The sequence below is a fragment of the Oncorhynchus mykiss genome, chromosome 14 (assembly GCF_057628025.1).
Source record: "Oncorhynchus mykiss isolate SJ-2025 chromosome 14, ASM5762802v1, whole genome shotgun sequence".
Taxonomy (NCBI): domain Eukaryota; kingdom Metazoa; phylum Chordata; class Actinopteri; order Salmoniformes; family Salmonidae; genus Oncorhynchus; species Oncorhynchus mykiss.
In genome coordinates, this window is record NC_143035.1 from 13,073,190 (window position 1) to 13,085,261 (window position 12,072).

At 42.5% G+C, this 12,072-nt stretch overlaps 2 protein-coding genes across 2 annotated transcripts in view; one reads left to right on the top strand and one right to left on the bottom strand.

The window, feature by feature from the left end:
• LOC110488820 (signal-transducing adaptor protein 1) overlaps nt 1–12,072 on the top strand; it is a 172,597-nt gene that overhangs the window by 72,551 nt on the left and 87,974 nt on the right. The gene's annotated exons all lie outside the window — the stretch shown is intronic.
• The window catches only part of LOC110488816 (neuronal acetylcholine receptor subunit beta-2), a 33,430-nt gene that overhangs the window by 1,475 nt on the left and 19,883 nt on the right, over nt 1–12,072 (bottom strand). Inside the window, exons 2-4 of the mRNA XM_021561221.3 lie at nt 10,742–10,887; nt 10,510–10,664; nt 220–1,228 (exon numbers count right to left, since the gene is read on the bottom strand). Of these exons, the coding sequence (XP_021416896.1) occupies nt 220–1,228; nt 10,510–10,664; nt 10,742–10,887 (1,310 nt within the window). The remainder of the gene's footprint in view (nt 1–219; nt 1,229–10,509; nt 10,665–10,741; nt 10,888–12,072) is intronic.

The window sequence follows — 12,072 nt, forward strand, 5'->3', positions numbered from 1 at the left end:
GAGCGATACACAATTAATAATATTTTGACAATAGAAGCACAATACTGTCGGCTCCAAACTATTAAAAGGGCTCTGAGTGAAAAGACATACAACATGTAAGAAACTGTAAGTGTGATGTATCTGTTGTGTATGCGGTTTCTGCTCATATCATCTCAAGGCTGTCCTTCCACCACACACAAACACACACACACACACACACACACACACACACACACTCACCCCCTCATCATTGTCCTCACTCTTCATCTTCTCGGCGACATAGCGCACCCCGTCCACAGCCTCCTCAACGTCTGCGTGACACTTCACTGTCATCCTCTTTCTGAACTCTGTGTTCTCCGACAGGTCGCTGATCTTCCAGCCGTACCGCTTGGCCGACTCCTCATTCACATAGAAGGAGTCGGCCCTGCCTATCCCAGACCCCTCTGCCACCCCCATTCCCCCCGCGGCCGGGGCCACTGCCCCGTCTCTCAGCTTCAGGTCGGAGTAGGAGGGCCGCTGGTGTTTCTGGCGGAACCTCTCTCGGATGTTGGAGCTGGCCGGCCGACGCATGAACAGGAAGGAGGGGAGGCGGTGCAGGAAGAGACGTTTGACCCAGGGGGGCATGGTGTGTGTGGAGGGCGTGCGATGGTGCACGTTGAGCACACAGACACTGGTGACGATGGAGAAGGTGACCAGCACCATGGCAAACATCAGATACTTCCCTATGAGAGGGACAGCTAGAGACGTAGGTGGGACGATCTTGGAGATCAGCAGCAGGAACACAGTGAGGGCCAGGAGGACTGATATACAGAGAGTCATCTTCTCTCCACAGTCAGAGGGCAGGTAGAACACCAGGATGGCCAGAGAGGTGATGAGGACACAGGGAATGATGAGGTTGATGGTGTAGAACAGTGGCTTGCGCTTGATGATGAAGTCATAGGTGATGTCCAGGTAGGTGATGTCAGAGGGGTCTTCGTTCTTCCGTCCCGGCAGAGACACGATGTCCCACTCACCGCTGGGCTTGAAGTCGTCACGGCTGGCGAAATCACTGAGCAGGATCAGGTCGATCTCCGTGTGGTCGTAGGTCCAGGATCGGAACTTGAGTGTGCAGTTCTGCTGGTCGAAGGGGAAGTCGCGGACCTCAATCTTGCAGGCCGACTTGTAGATGGCGGGGGGCAGCCAGTTCACCTCTCCATTGTTGGAGACCACCGTGTTGGAGTAGAATGAGACCTCGTAGTTCCCATCCGCACTGAGGTGAAGACAAGACAGAAAGGAGTCAGAACCAGCACACATACACAGATAGATACATATTAGAAGGAGACCTCATAGTTCCTATCGGTATTGAGAGACAAGACAGCATGGGTGGCGAGAGAGAGGAGGAGTCAGAGATAACACAGATAAATACATAGATGATAAATACATAGAAGAAGAAGATAAATACATAGAAGATGATAAATACATAGAAGAAGATGATAAATACATAGAAGAGAAATGCATAGAAGAAGAAGATGAATACATAAAAGAAGAAGATAAATACATAGAAGAAGAAGATAAATACATAGAAGAAGAAGATAAATACATAAAAGAAGAAGATAAATACATAAAAGAAGAAGATAAATACATAGAAGAAGAAGATAAATACATAAAAGAAGAAGATAAATACATAAAAGAAGAAGATAAATACATAAAAGAAGAAGATAAATACATAAAAGAAGAAGATAAATACATAAAAGAAGAAGATAAATACATAAAAGAAGAAGATAAATACATAAAAGAAGAAGATAAATACATAGAAGAAGAAGATAAATATATAGAAGAAGAAGATAAATACATAAAAGAAGAAGATAAATACATAAAAGAAGAAGATAAATACATAAAAGAAGAAGATAAATACATAGAAGAAGAAGATAAATACATAGAAGAAGAAGATAAATACATAAAAGAAGAAGATAAATACATAAAAGAAGAAGATCAATACATAGAAGATCAATACATAGAAGATCAATACATAGAAGATCAATACATAGAAGATCAATACATAGAAGATCAATACATAGAAGATCAATACATAGAAGATCAATACATAGAAGAAGAAGATAAATACATACAAGAAGATAAATACATAGAAGATCAATACATAGAAGATCAATACATAGAAGATCAATACATAGAAGATCAATACATAGAAGAAGAAGATAAATACATAGAAGAAGATAAATACATAGAAGATCAATACATAGAAGATCAATACATAGAAGATCAATACATAGAAGATCAATACATAGAAGAAGAAGAGAAACACATAGAAGGAGATAAATACATAGAAGAAGAAGAGAAACACAGAAGAAGATAAATACATAAAAGAAGAAGATAAATACATAGAAGAAGAAGATAAATACATAGAAGAAGAAGATAAATACATAAAAGAAGAAGATAAATACATAGAAGAAGAAGATAAATACATAAAAGAAGAAGATAAATACATAGAAGAAGAAGATACAGTGCCTTGCGAAAGTATTCGGCCCCCTTGAACTTTGCGACCTTTTGCCACATTTCAGGCTTCAAACATGAAGATATAAAACTGTATTTTTTTGTGAAGAATCAACAACAAGTGGGACACAATCATGAAGTGGAACGACATTTATTGGATATTTCTAACTTTTTTAACAAATCAAAAACTGAAAAATTGGGCGTGCAAAATTATTCAGCCCCCTTAAGTTAATACTTTGTAGCGCCACCTTTTGCTGCGATTACAGCTGTAAGTCGCTTGGGGTATGTCTCTATCAGTTTTGCACATCGAGAGACTGAAAATTTTTCCCATTCCTCCTTGCAAAACAGCTCGAGCTCAGTGAGGTTGGATGGAGAGCATTTGTGAACAGCAGTTTTCAGTTCTTTCCACAGATTCTCGATTGGATTCAGGTCTGGACTTTGACTTGGCCATTCTAACACCTGGATATGTTTATTTTTTAACCATTCCATTGTAGATTTTGCTTTATGTTTTGGATCATTGTCTTGTTGGAAGACAAATCTCCGTCCCAGTCTCAGGTCTTTTGCAGACTCCATCAGGTTTTCTTCCAGAATGGTCCTGTATTTGGCTCCATCCATCTTCCCATCAATTTTAACCATCTTCCCTGTCCCTGCTGAAAAAAAGCAGGCCCAAACCATGATGCTGCCACCACCATGTTTGACAGTGGGGATGGTGTGTTCAGCTGTGTTGCTTTTACGCCAAATATAACGTTTTGCATTGTTGCCAAAAAGTTCAATTTTGGTTTCATCTGACCAGAGCACCTTCTTCCACATGTTTGGTGTGTCTCCCAGGTGGCTTGTGGCAAACTTCAAACAACACATTTTATGGATATCTTTAAGAAATGGCTTTCTTCTTGCCACTCTTCCATAAAGGCCAGATTTGTGCAATATACGACTGATTGTTGTCCTATGGACAGAGTCTCCCACCTCAGCTGTAGATCTCTGCAGTTCATCCAGAGTGATCATGGGCCTCTTGGCTGCATCTCTGATCAGTCTTCTCCTTGTATGAGCTGAAAGTTTAGAGGGACGGCCAGGTCTTGGTAGATTTGCAGTGGTCTGATACTCCTTCCATTTCAATATTATCGCTTGCACAGTGCTCCTTGGGATGGTTAAAGCTTGGGAAATATTTTTGTATCCAAATCCGGCTTTAAACTTCTTCACAACAGTATCTCGGACCTGCCTGGTGTGTTCCTTGTTCCTCATGATGCTCTCTGCGCTTTTAACGGACCTCTGAGACTATCACAGTGCAGGTGCATTTATACGGAGACTTGATTACACACAGGTGGATTGTATTTATCATCATTAGTCATTTAGGTCAACATTGGATCATTCAGAGATCCTCACTGAACTTCTGGAGAGAGTTTGCTGCACTGAAAGTAAAGGGGCTGAATAATTTTGCACGCCCAATTTTTCAGTTTTTGATTTGTTAAAAAAGTTTGAAATATCCAATAAATGTCGTTCCACTTCATGATTGTGTCCCACTTGTTGTTGATTCTTCACAAAAAAATACAGTTTTATATCTTTATGTTTGAAGCCTGAAATGTGGCAAAAGGTCGCAAAGTTCAAGGGGGCCGAATACTTTCGCAAGGCACTGTAAATACATAGAAGAAGAAGATAAATACATAGAAGAAGAAGATAAATACATAGAAGATCAATATATAGAAGAAGAAGATAAATACATAGAAGAAGATAAATACATAGAAGAAGAAGATAAATACATAGAAGAAGAAGATAAATACATAGAAGAAGAAGATAAATACATAGAAGAAGAAGATAAATACATAGAAGAAGAAGATAAATACATAGAAGAAGAAGATAAATACATAGAAGATCAATACATAGAAGATCAATATATAGAAGAAGAAGAGAAACACATAGAAGGAGATAAATACATACAAATAAACACACGGGAGAGAAATTGGTGAGAGGTGGCTGTTAGCATAGGTGAAGAGAAGACAGAGGAAGATATGGTAGCTGGTGTTGTTGACTAGGCATTTGGGTTGTTGTGCTTGGGGACCAGGGACAGGGATGGGGGAAACTACATCAGACACCCCTGTCACAGGACATGTCTGAATCTGCTGAGATTTCGATTTTAGATTCTCACCAGGCCGCAGGTGTTATACATTATACATAAAAGTGTTATCAATTATAGAGCAGGTCAGGAGGAATCCAGCCATCACATTGCTCTGCTCCTAAGCACAAACACACACACACGCTGCTCTACGCAATAAATATACTCCTGTTCAAAATATGCAGATGGTTAAAAGTCTCTTTACAGCTCTATACCCAAACAACTACTTCCAACCCCAAACAACTATAGCTCTATACCCAAACAACTATAGCTCTATACCCAAACAACCCTAGCTCTATACCCAAACAACTATAGCTCTATACCCAAACAACTATAGCTCTATACCCAAACAACTATAGCTCTATACCCAAACAACTATAGCTCTATACCCAAACAACCCTAGCTCTATACCCAAACAACTATAGCTCTATACCCAAACAACTATAGCTCTATACCCAAACAACTATAACTCTATACCCAAACAACTATAGCTATATACCCAAACAACTATAGCTCTATACCCAAACAACTACTTCCAACCCCAAACAACTACTTCCAACCCCAAACAACTATAGCTCTATACCCAAACAACTATAGCTCTATACCCAAACAACTATAGCTCTATACCCAAACAACTATAGCTCAACACCCAAACAACTATAGCTCTATACCCAAACAACTATAGCTCTATACCCAAACAACTACTTCCAACCCCAAACAACTACTTCCAACCCCAAACAACTATAGCTCTATACCCAAACAACTATAGCTCTATACCCAAACAACTATAGCTCTATACCCAAACAACTATAGCTCAACACCCAAACAACTACTTCCAACCCCAAACAACTACTTCCAACCCCAAACAACTATAGCTCTATACCCAAACAACTATAGCTCTATACCCAAACTACTATAGCTCTATACCCAAACAACTATAGTTCTATACCCAAACAACTATAGCTCTATACCCAAACAACTATAGCTCTATACCCAAACAACTATAGCTCTATACCCAAACAACTATAGCTCTATACCCAAACAACTATAGCTCTATACCCAAACAACTATAGCTCTATACCCAAACAACTATAGCTCTATACCCAAACAACTATAGTTCTATACCCAAACAACTATAGTTCTATACCCAAACAACTATAGTTCTATACCCAAACAACTATAGCTCTATACCCAAACAACTATAGCTCTATACCCAAACAACTATAGCTCTATACCCAAACAACTATAGCTCTATACCCAAACAACTACTTCCAACCCCAAACAACTATAGCTCTATACCCAAACAACTATAGCTCTATACCCAAACAACTATAGCTCTATACCCAAACAACTATAGTTCTATACCCAAACAACTATAGTTCTATACCCAAACAACTATAGCTCTATACCCAAACAACTATAGCTCTATACCCAAACAACTATAGCTCTATACCCAAACAACTATAGCTCTATACCCAAACAACTATAGCTCTATACACAAACAACTATAGCTCTATACCCAAACAACTACTTCCAACCCCAAACAACTACTTCCAACCCCAAACAACTATAGCTCTATACCCAAACAACTATAGCTCTATACCCAAACAACTATAGCTCTATACCCAAACAACTACTTCCAACCCCAAACAACTATAGCTCTATACCCAAACAACTATAGCTCTATACCCAAACAACTATAGCTCTATACCCAAATGACTATAGCTCTATACCCAAACAACTATAGCTCTATACCCAAACAACTACTTCCAACCCAAAACAACTATAGCTCTATACCCAAACAACTATAGCTCTATACCCAAACAACTATAGCTCTATACCCAAACAACTATAGCTCTATACCCAAACAACTATAGCTCTATACCCAAACAACTATAGCTCTATACCCAAACAACTATAGCTCTATACCCAAACAACTATAGCTCTATACCCAAACAACTATAGCTCTATACCCAAACAACTATAGCTCTATACCCAAACAACTATAGCTTTATACCCAAACAACTATAGCTCTATACCCAAACAGCTATAGCTCTATACACAAACAACTATAGCTCTATACACAAACAGCTATAGCTCTATACACAAACAACTATAGCTCTATACCCAAACTATAGCTCTATACACAAACAACTATAGCTCAACACCCAAACAACTATAGCTCAACACCCAAACAACTATAGCTCTATACACAAACAACTATAGCTCAACACCCAAACAACTATAGCTCTATACCCAAACAACTATAATTCTATACCCAAACAACTATAGCTCTATACCCAAACAACTATAGCTCTATACCCAAACAACTATAATTCTATACCCAAACAACTATAGCTCAACACCCAAACAACTATAGCTCTATACACAAACAACTATAGATGTATACCCAAACAACTACCTCCATACCCAAACAACTATAGCTTTATACACAAACAACTATAGCTCAACACCCAAACAACTATAGCTCTATACCCAAACAGCTATAACTCTATACCCAAACAACTATAACTCTATACCCAAACAACTATAACTCTATACCCAAACAACTATAGCTCTATACCCAAACAACTATAGCTCTATACCCAAACAACTATAGCTCTATACCCAAACAACTATAGCTATATACCCAAACAACTATAGCTCTATACCCAAACAACTATAGCTCTATACCCAAACAACTACCTCCATGCCCAAACAACTGTAACTATCAACCCACAGTAACGTATTTATGTTTATCCTTAACCACTGATTCCTCATCTGGTCTCTTCTCTGCACCTGGTTCCAACCTCACCATGTCACACTTTGACCAGTCAGCCCAATATAATCAAATAGAAATTCTATTGCACTTCCATATTTCACATGATTCTTCACAACTAAAATAATTTGCCTTATTTCCACTATAAAAGCTAAAGTCCAGAAAGACTAGATCAGGACAGAACTCCCATGGTGGTGGTGTTGAGTACCAGGAGTGTGATTACACACACACACAGCCACCTGACCTGGCCTCTGATTACACACATCACACAGCCACCTGACCTGGCCTCTGATTACACACAGCCACCTGACCTGGCCTCTGATTACACACATCACACAGCCACCTGACCTGGCCTCTGATTACACACATCACACAGCCACCTGACCTGGCCTCTGATTAAACACATCACACAGCCACCTGACCTGGCCTCTGATTACACACATCACACAGCCACCTGACCTGGCCTCTGATTACACACATCACACAGCCACCTGACCTGGCCTCTGATTACACACATCACACAGCCACCTGACCTGGCCTCTGATTACACACATCACACAGCCACCTGACCTGGCCTCTGATTAAACACATCACACAGCCACCTGACCTGGCCTCTGATTACACACATCACACAGCCACCTGACCTGGCCTCTGATTACACACATCACACAGCCACCTGACCTGGCCTCTGATTACACACATCACACAGCCACCTGACCTGGCCTCTGATTACACACATCACACAGCCACCTGACCTGGCCTCTGATTACACACATCACACAGCCACCTGACCTGGCCTCTGATTAAACACATCACACAGCCACCTGACCTGGCCTCTGATTACACACATCACACAGCCACCTGACCTGGCCTCTGATTAAACACATCACACAGCCACCTGACCTGGCCTCTGATTACACACATCACACAGCCACCTGACCTGGCCTCTGATTACACACATCACACAGCCACCTGACCTGGCCTCTGATTACACACATCACACAGCCACCTGACCTGGCCTCTGATTACACACATCACACAGCCACCTGACCTGGCCTCTGATTACACACATCACACAGCCACCTGACCTGGCCTCTGATTACACACATCACACAGCCACCTGACCTGGCCTCTGATTACACACATCACACAGCCACCTGACCTGGCCTCTGATTAAACACATCACACAGCCACCTGACCTGGCCTCTGATTACACACATCACACAGCCACCTGACCTGGCCTCTGATTAAACACATCACACAGCCACCTGACCTGGCCTCTGATTACACACATCACACAGCCACCTGACCTGGCCTCTGATTACACACATCACACAGCCACCTGACCTGGCCTCTGATTACACACATCACACAGCCACCTGACCTGGCCTCTGATTACACACATCACACAGCCACCTGACCTGGCCTCTGATTACACACATCACACAGCCACCTGACCTGGCCTCTGATTAAACACATCACACAGCCACCTGACCTGGCCTCTGATGAAACACTTCACACAGCCACCTGACCTGGCCTCTGATTACACACATCACACAGCCACCTGACCTGGCCTCTGATTACACACATCACACAGCCACCTGACCTGGCCTCTGATTACACACATCACACAGCCACCTGACCTGGCCTCTGATTAAACACATCACACAGCCACCTGACCTGGCCTCTGATTACACACATCACACAGCCACCTGACCTGGCCTCTGATTAAACACATCACACAGCCACCTGACCTGGCCTCTGATTACACACATCACACAGCCACCTGACCTGGCCTCTGATTAAACACATCACACAGCCACCTGACCTGGCCTCTGATTAAACACATCACACAGCCACCTGACCTGGCCTCTGATTACACACATCACACAGCCACCTGACCTGGCCTCTGATTACACACATCACACAGCCACCTGACCTGGCCTCTGATTACACACATCACACAGCCACCTGACCTGGCCTCTGATGAAACACTTCACACAGCCACCTGACCTGGCCTCTGATGAAACACTTCACACAGCCACCTGACCTGGCCTCTGATTACACACATCACACAGGAGTTTCATAATCCAAATCTCCTCTCTGCAGATTTAACAGTGCTCATCTATCCCCTCTCTCTCTAAGCCCTCACCTCTGTCTCCTGTTCCCTCCCTCCAAATTATTACAGTAATCACATCTTGACTTTAGCCCTCCCTCCTGTCCTGAAGACCTTAGGTTAGCTGAGGCTCAGATTAGAACCAGAATCACTATTAGTTGCCAAGTACATTGACACATACCCAGAATAAGAATTAACGATGTCTGCAAGATGGGCCAGCTACAAAATCAAAATTGGCTGTATTGTAAAAATTAATGAAAACTAATACAAGCTGTTTAGTCTTCATTTACGGTTAGGGTTATGCATTATGGTTAGCAGTGTGGTTAAGTTTAGGGTTAAGCTTAGGGTTAGGTCAATGACTTTATGACTTTGTGGCTTTGCCAGCTAGGGACCACTCTGCAGAGCTGCCAACAGGGCAAAATTCATGACAATAAATGGCAACATGTGAATTAGTGCTGCCAGCAATAGACAAATGTACAGACAGAATACAGACAGAGGAATTTACACAGTCAACATACAGTATTTCAGTGGTGTAAAGTACTTAAGTAAAAATACTTGAATGTACTACTTAAGTAGTTTTTTGGGGTATCTACTTTACTATATATATTTTTTGACTACTTTTACTTTTACTTCACTACATTCTCGAAGAAAATTATGTACTTTTTACTGCATACATTTATAACACATAGTGTCTGATATATAAACATGGATTATATTTCGGCAATAAGGCTCGAGGGCGTGTGGTGTGTGGCCAATAGACCACAGCTAAGGGCTGGTCTTTACGCACGACGCAACACGGAGTGCCTGGATACAGCCCTTAGCCATCGTATATACATACCACAAACCCCAGAGGTGCCTTATTGCTTTAAAAACTGGTTACCAACGTAATTAGAAGAGTAAAATAAATGTTTTGTCATACCCGTGGTATACACACAAATACATACCACGGCTTTCAGTCAATCAGCATTCAAGGCTTGAACCACCCAGTTTATAATTACACATAACACACACACACAAACACACACACAGCTCACTCACTTGTTGTAGAGGACGATGTCAGGCAGCCAGATGTGTTGAGATGGGAGGCGGACCTTCTTAATGCCCTCATACTCCTCTGGGTCCCACATCAACCTGTAGTCATTCCATACCTGAGTCAGCCAGCAGTTGGTGGTCATGATCTGTTCTCTCTCATTCTGCAACAGGCAGACAGACAGAGAGAAGCATGAGAGCGAATGTGTGCGTGTGCGTGTGCGTGTGTGTGTGTACTCACCACACTAATGAGCTGGGCCAGGGACACCTGTATATGGATGGTGACCTGTTGGCTCTTGTTGACAGCAGGTCTAATCAGTTTGTTGTAGCGCTCTGGAGACAGCAGGTAGGTCACCAGTCGCTCCTCTATCTCCGCACCCAAGGCAGCTACACACACACACACACACATAGGCACAAACACACAGACAGAGGGAGAGGGATGCAGCTATGTAACTGGCAGAAAAGGCGTACATACACAAAAAACATCCCCAAAAGGAGTTTTAAACTAACTTTCATGACAACATGCCATGTTGCCCCACAGCTGCATTTGATCCTCAGCGATTCAAGTGCACTAATCTTTGACCACTGTGTGAACTTTCAAAGTGGACTCCAAGCCAAATACATAAACAGGAGCAACCAAAAACACCCTGATTGTACATATTCAGACTGGCCTAATGTCATCATCGCAGTACAGTGGGAATGTGTGCAATATACTCTATGACCCTTCCAGTGTTACGGTTTTCTTCAGGTGAAAGAGAGGAGGACCAAAATGCAGCGTGGTTATCTTTATACATCTTTAATAAAAGATGAAAACTACGAACAATATACAAAACAAGAACCGTGAAAACCCGAAACAGCCCTATCTGGTGCAACAAACACAGAGACAGGAACAATCACTCACAAAACACTCAAAGAATATGGCTGCCTAAATATGGTTCCCAATCAGAGACAACGATAAACACCTGCCTCTGATTGAGAACCACTCTAGGCAACCATAGACTTACCTAGACTACTCTACTAAACACAACCCCATTAATCTACAAAACCCCTAGACAAGACAAACACATAATCACCCATGTCACACCCTGGCTTGACCAAAATAATAAAGAAAACACAAAATACTAAGGCCAGGGCGTGAAAGTACCCCCCCAAAGGTGCGGACTCACGGCCGCACACCTAAACCCATAGGGGAGGGTCTGGGTGGGCGTCTGTCCATGGTGGCGGCTCTGGCGCAGGACGTGGAACCCACTCCAACATAGTCTTAGTCCGCTTACTCCGCGTCCTTAGATTGGCGACCCTCGCCGCCAACCTTGGCCTAGTAAACATAACAAAGGGCCCCACTGGACTGAGGGGCAGCTCCGGACTCAGGGACAGCTTAGGACTGAGGTAGCTCGGGACTGAGGGGTAGCTCGGGACTGAGGGGTAGCTCGGGACAGGGGTAGCTCAAGACTGAGGGGTTGCTCAAGACTGAGAGGAAGCTCAGGACTGAGAGGAAGCTCAGGACTGAGAGGAAATTCAGGCAGGTTGATGGCTCTGCAGATCCTGGCTGACTGGTGGTTCTGGCAGATCCTG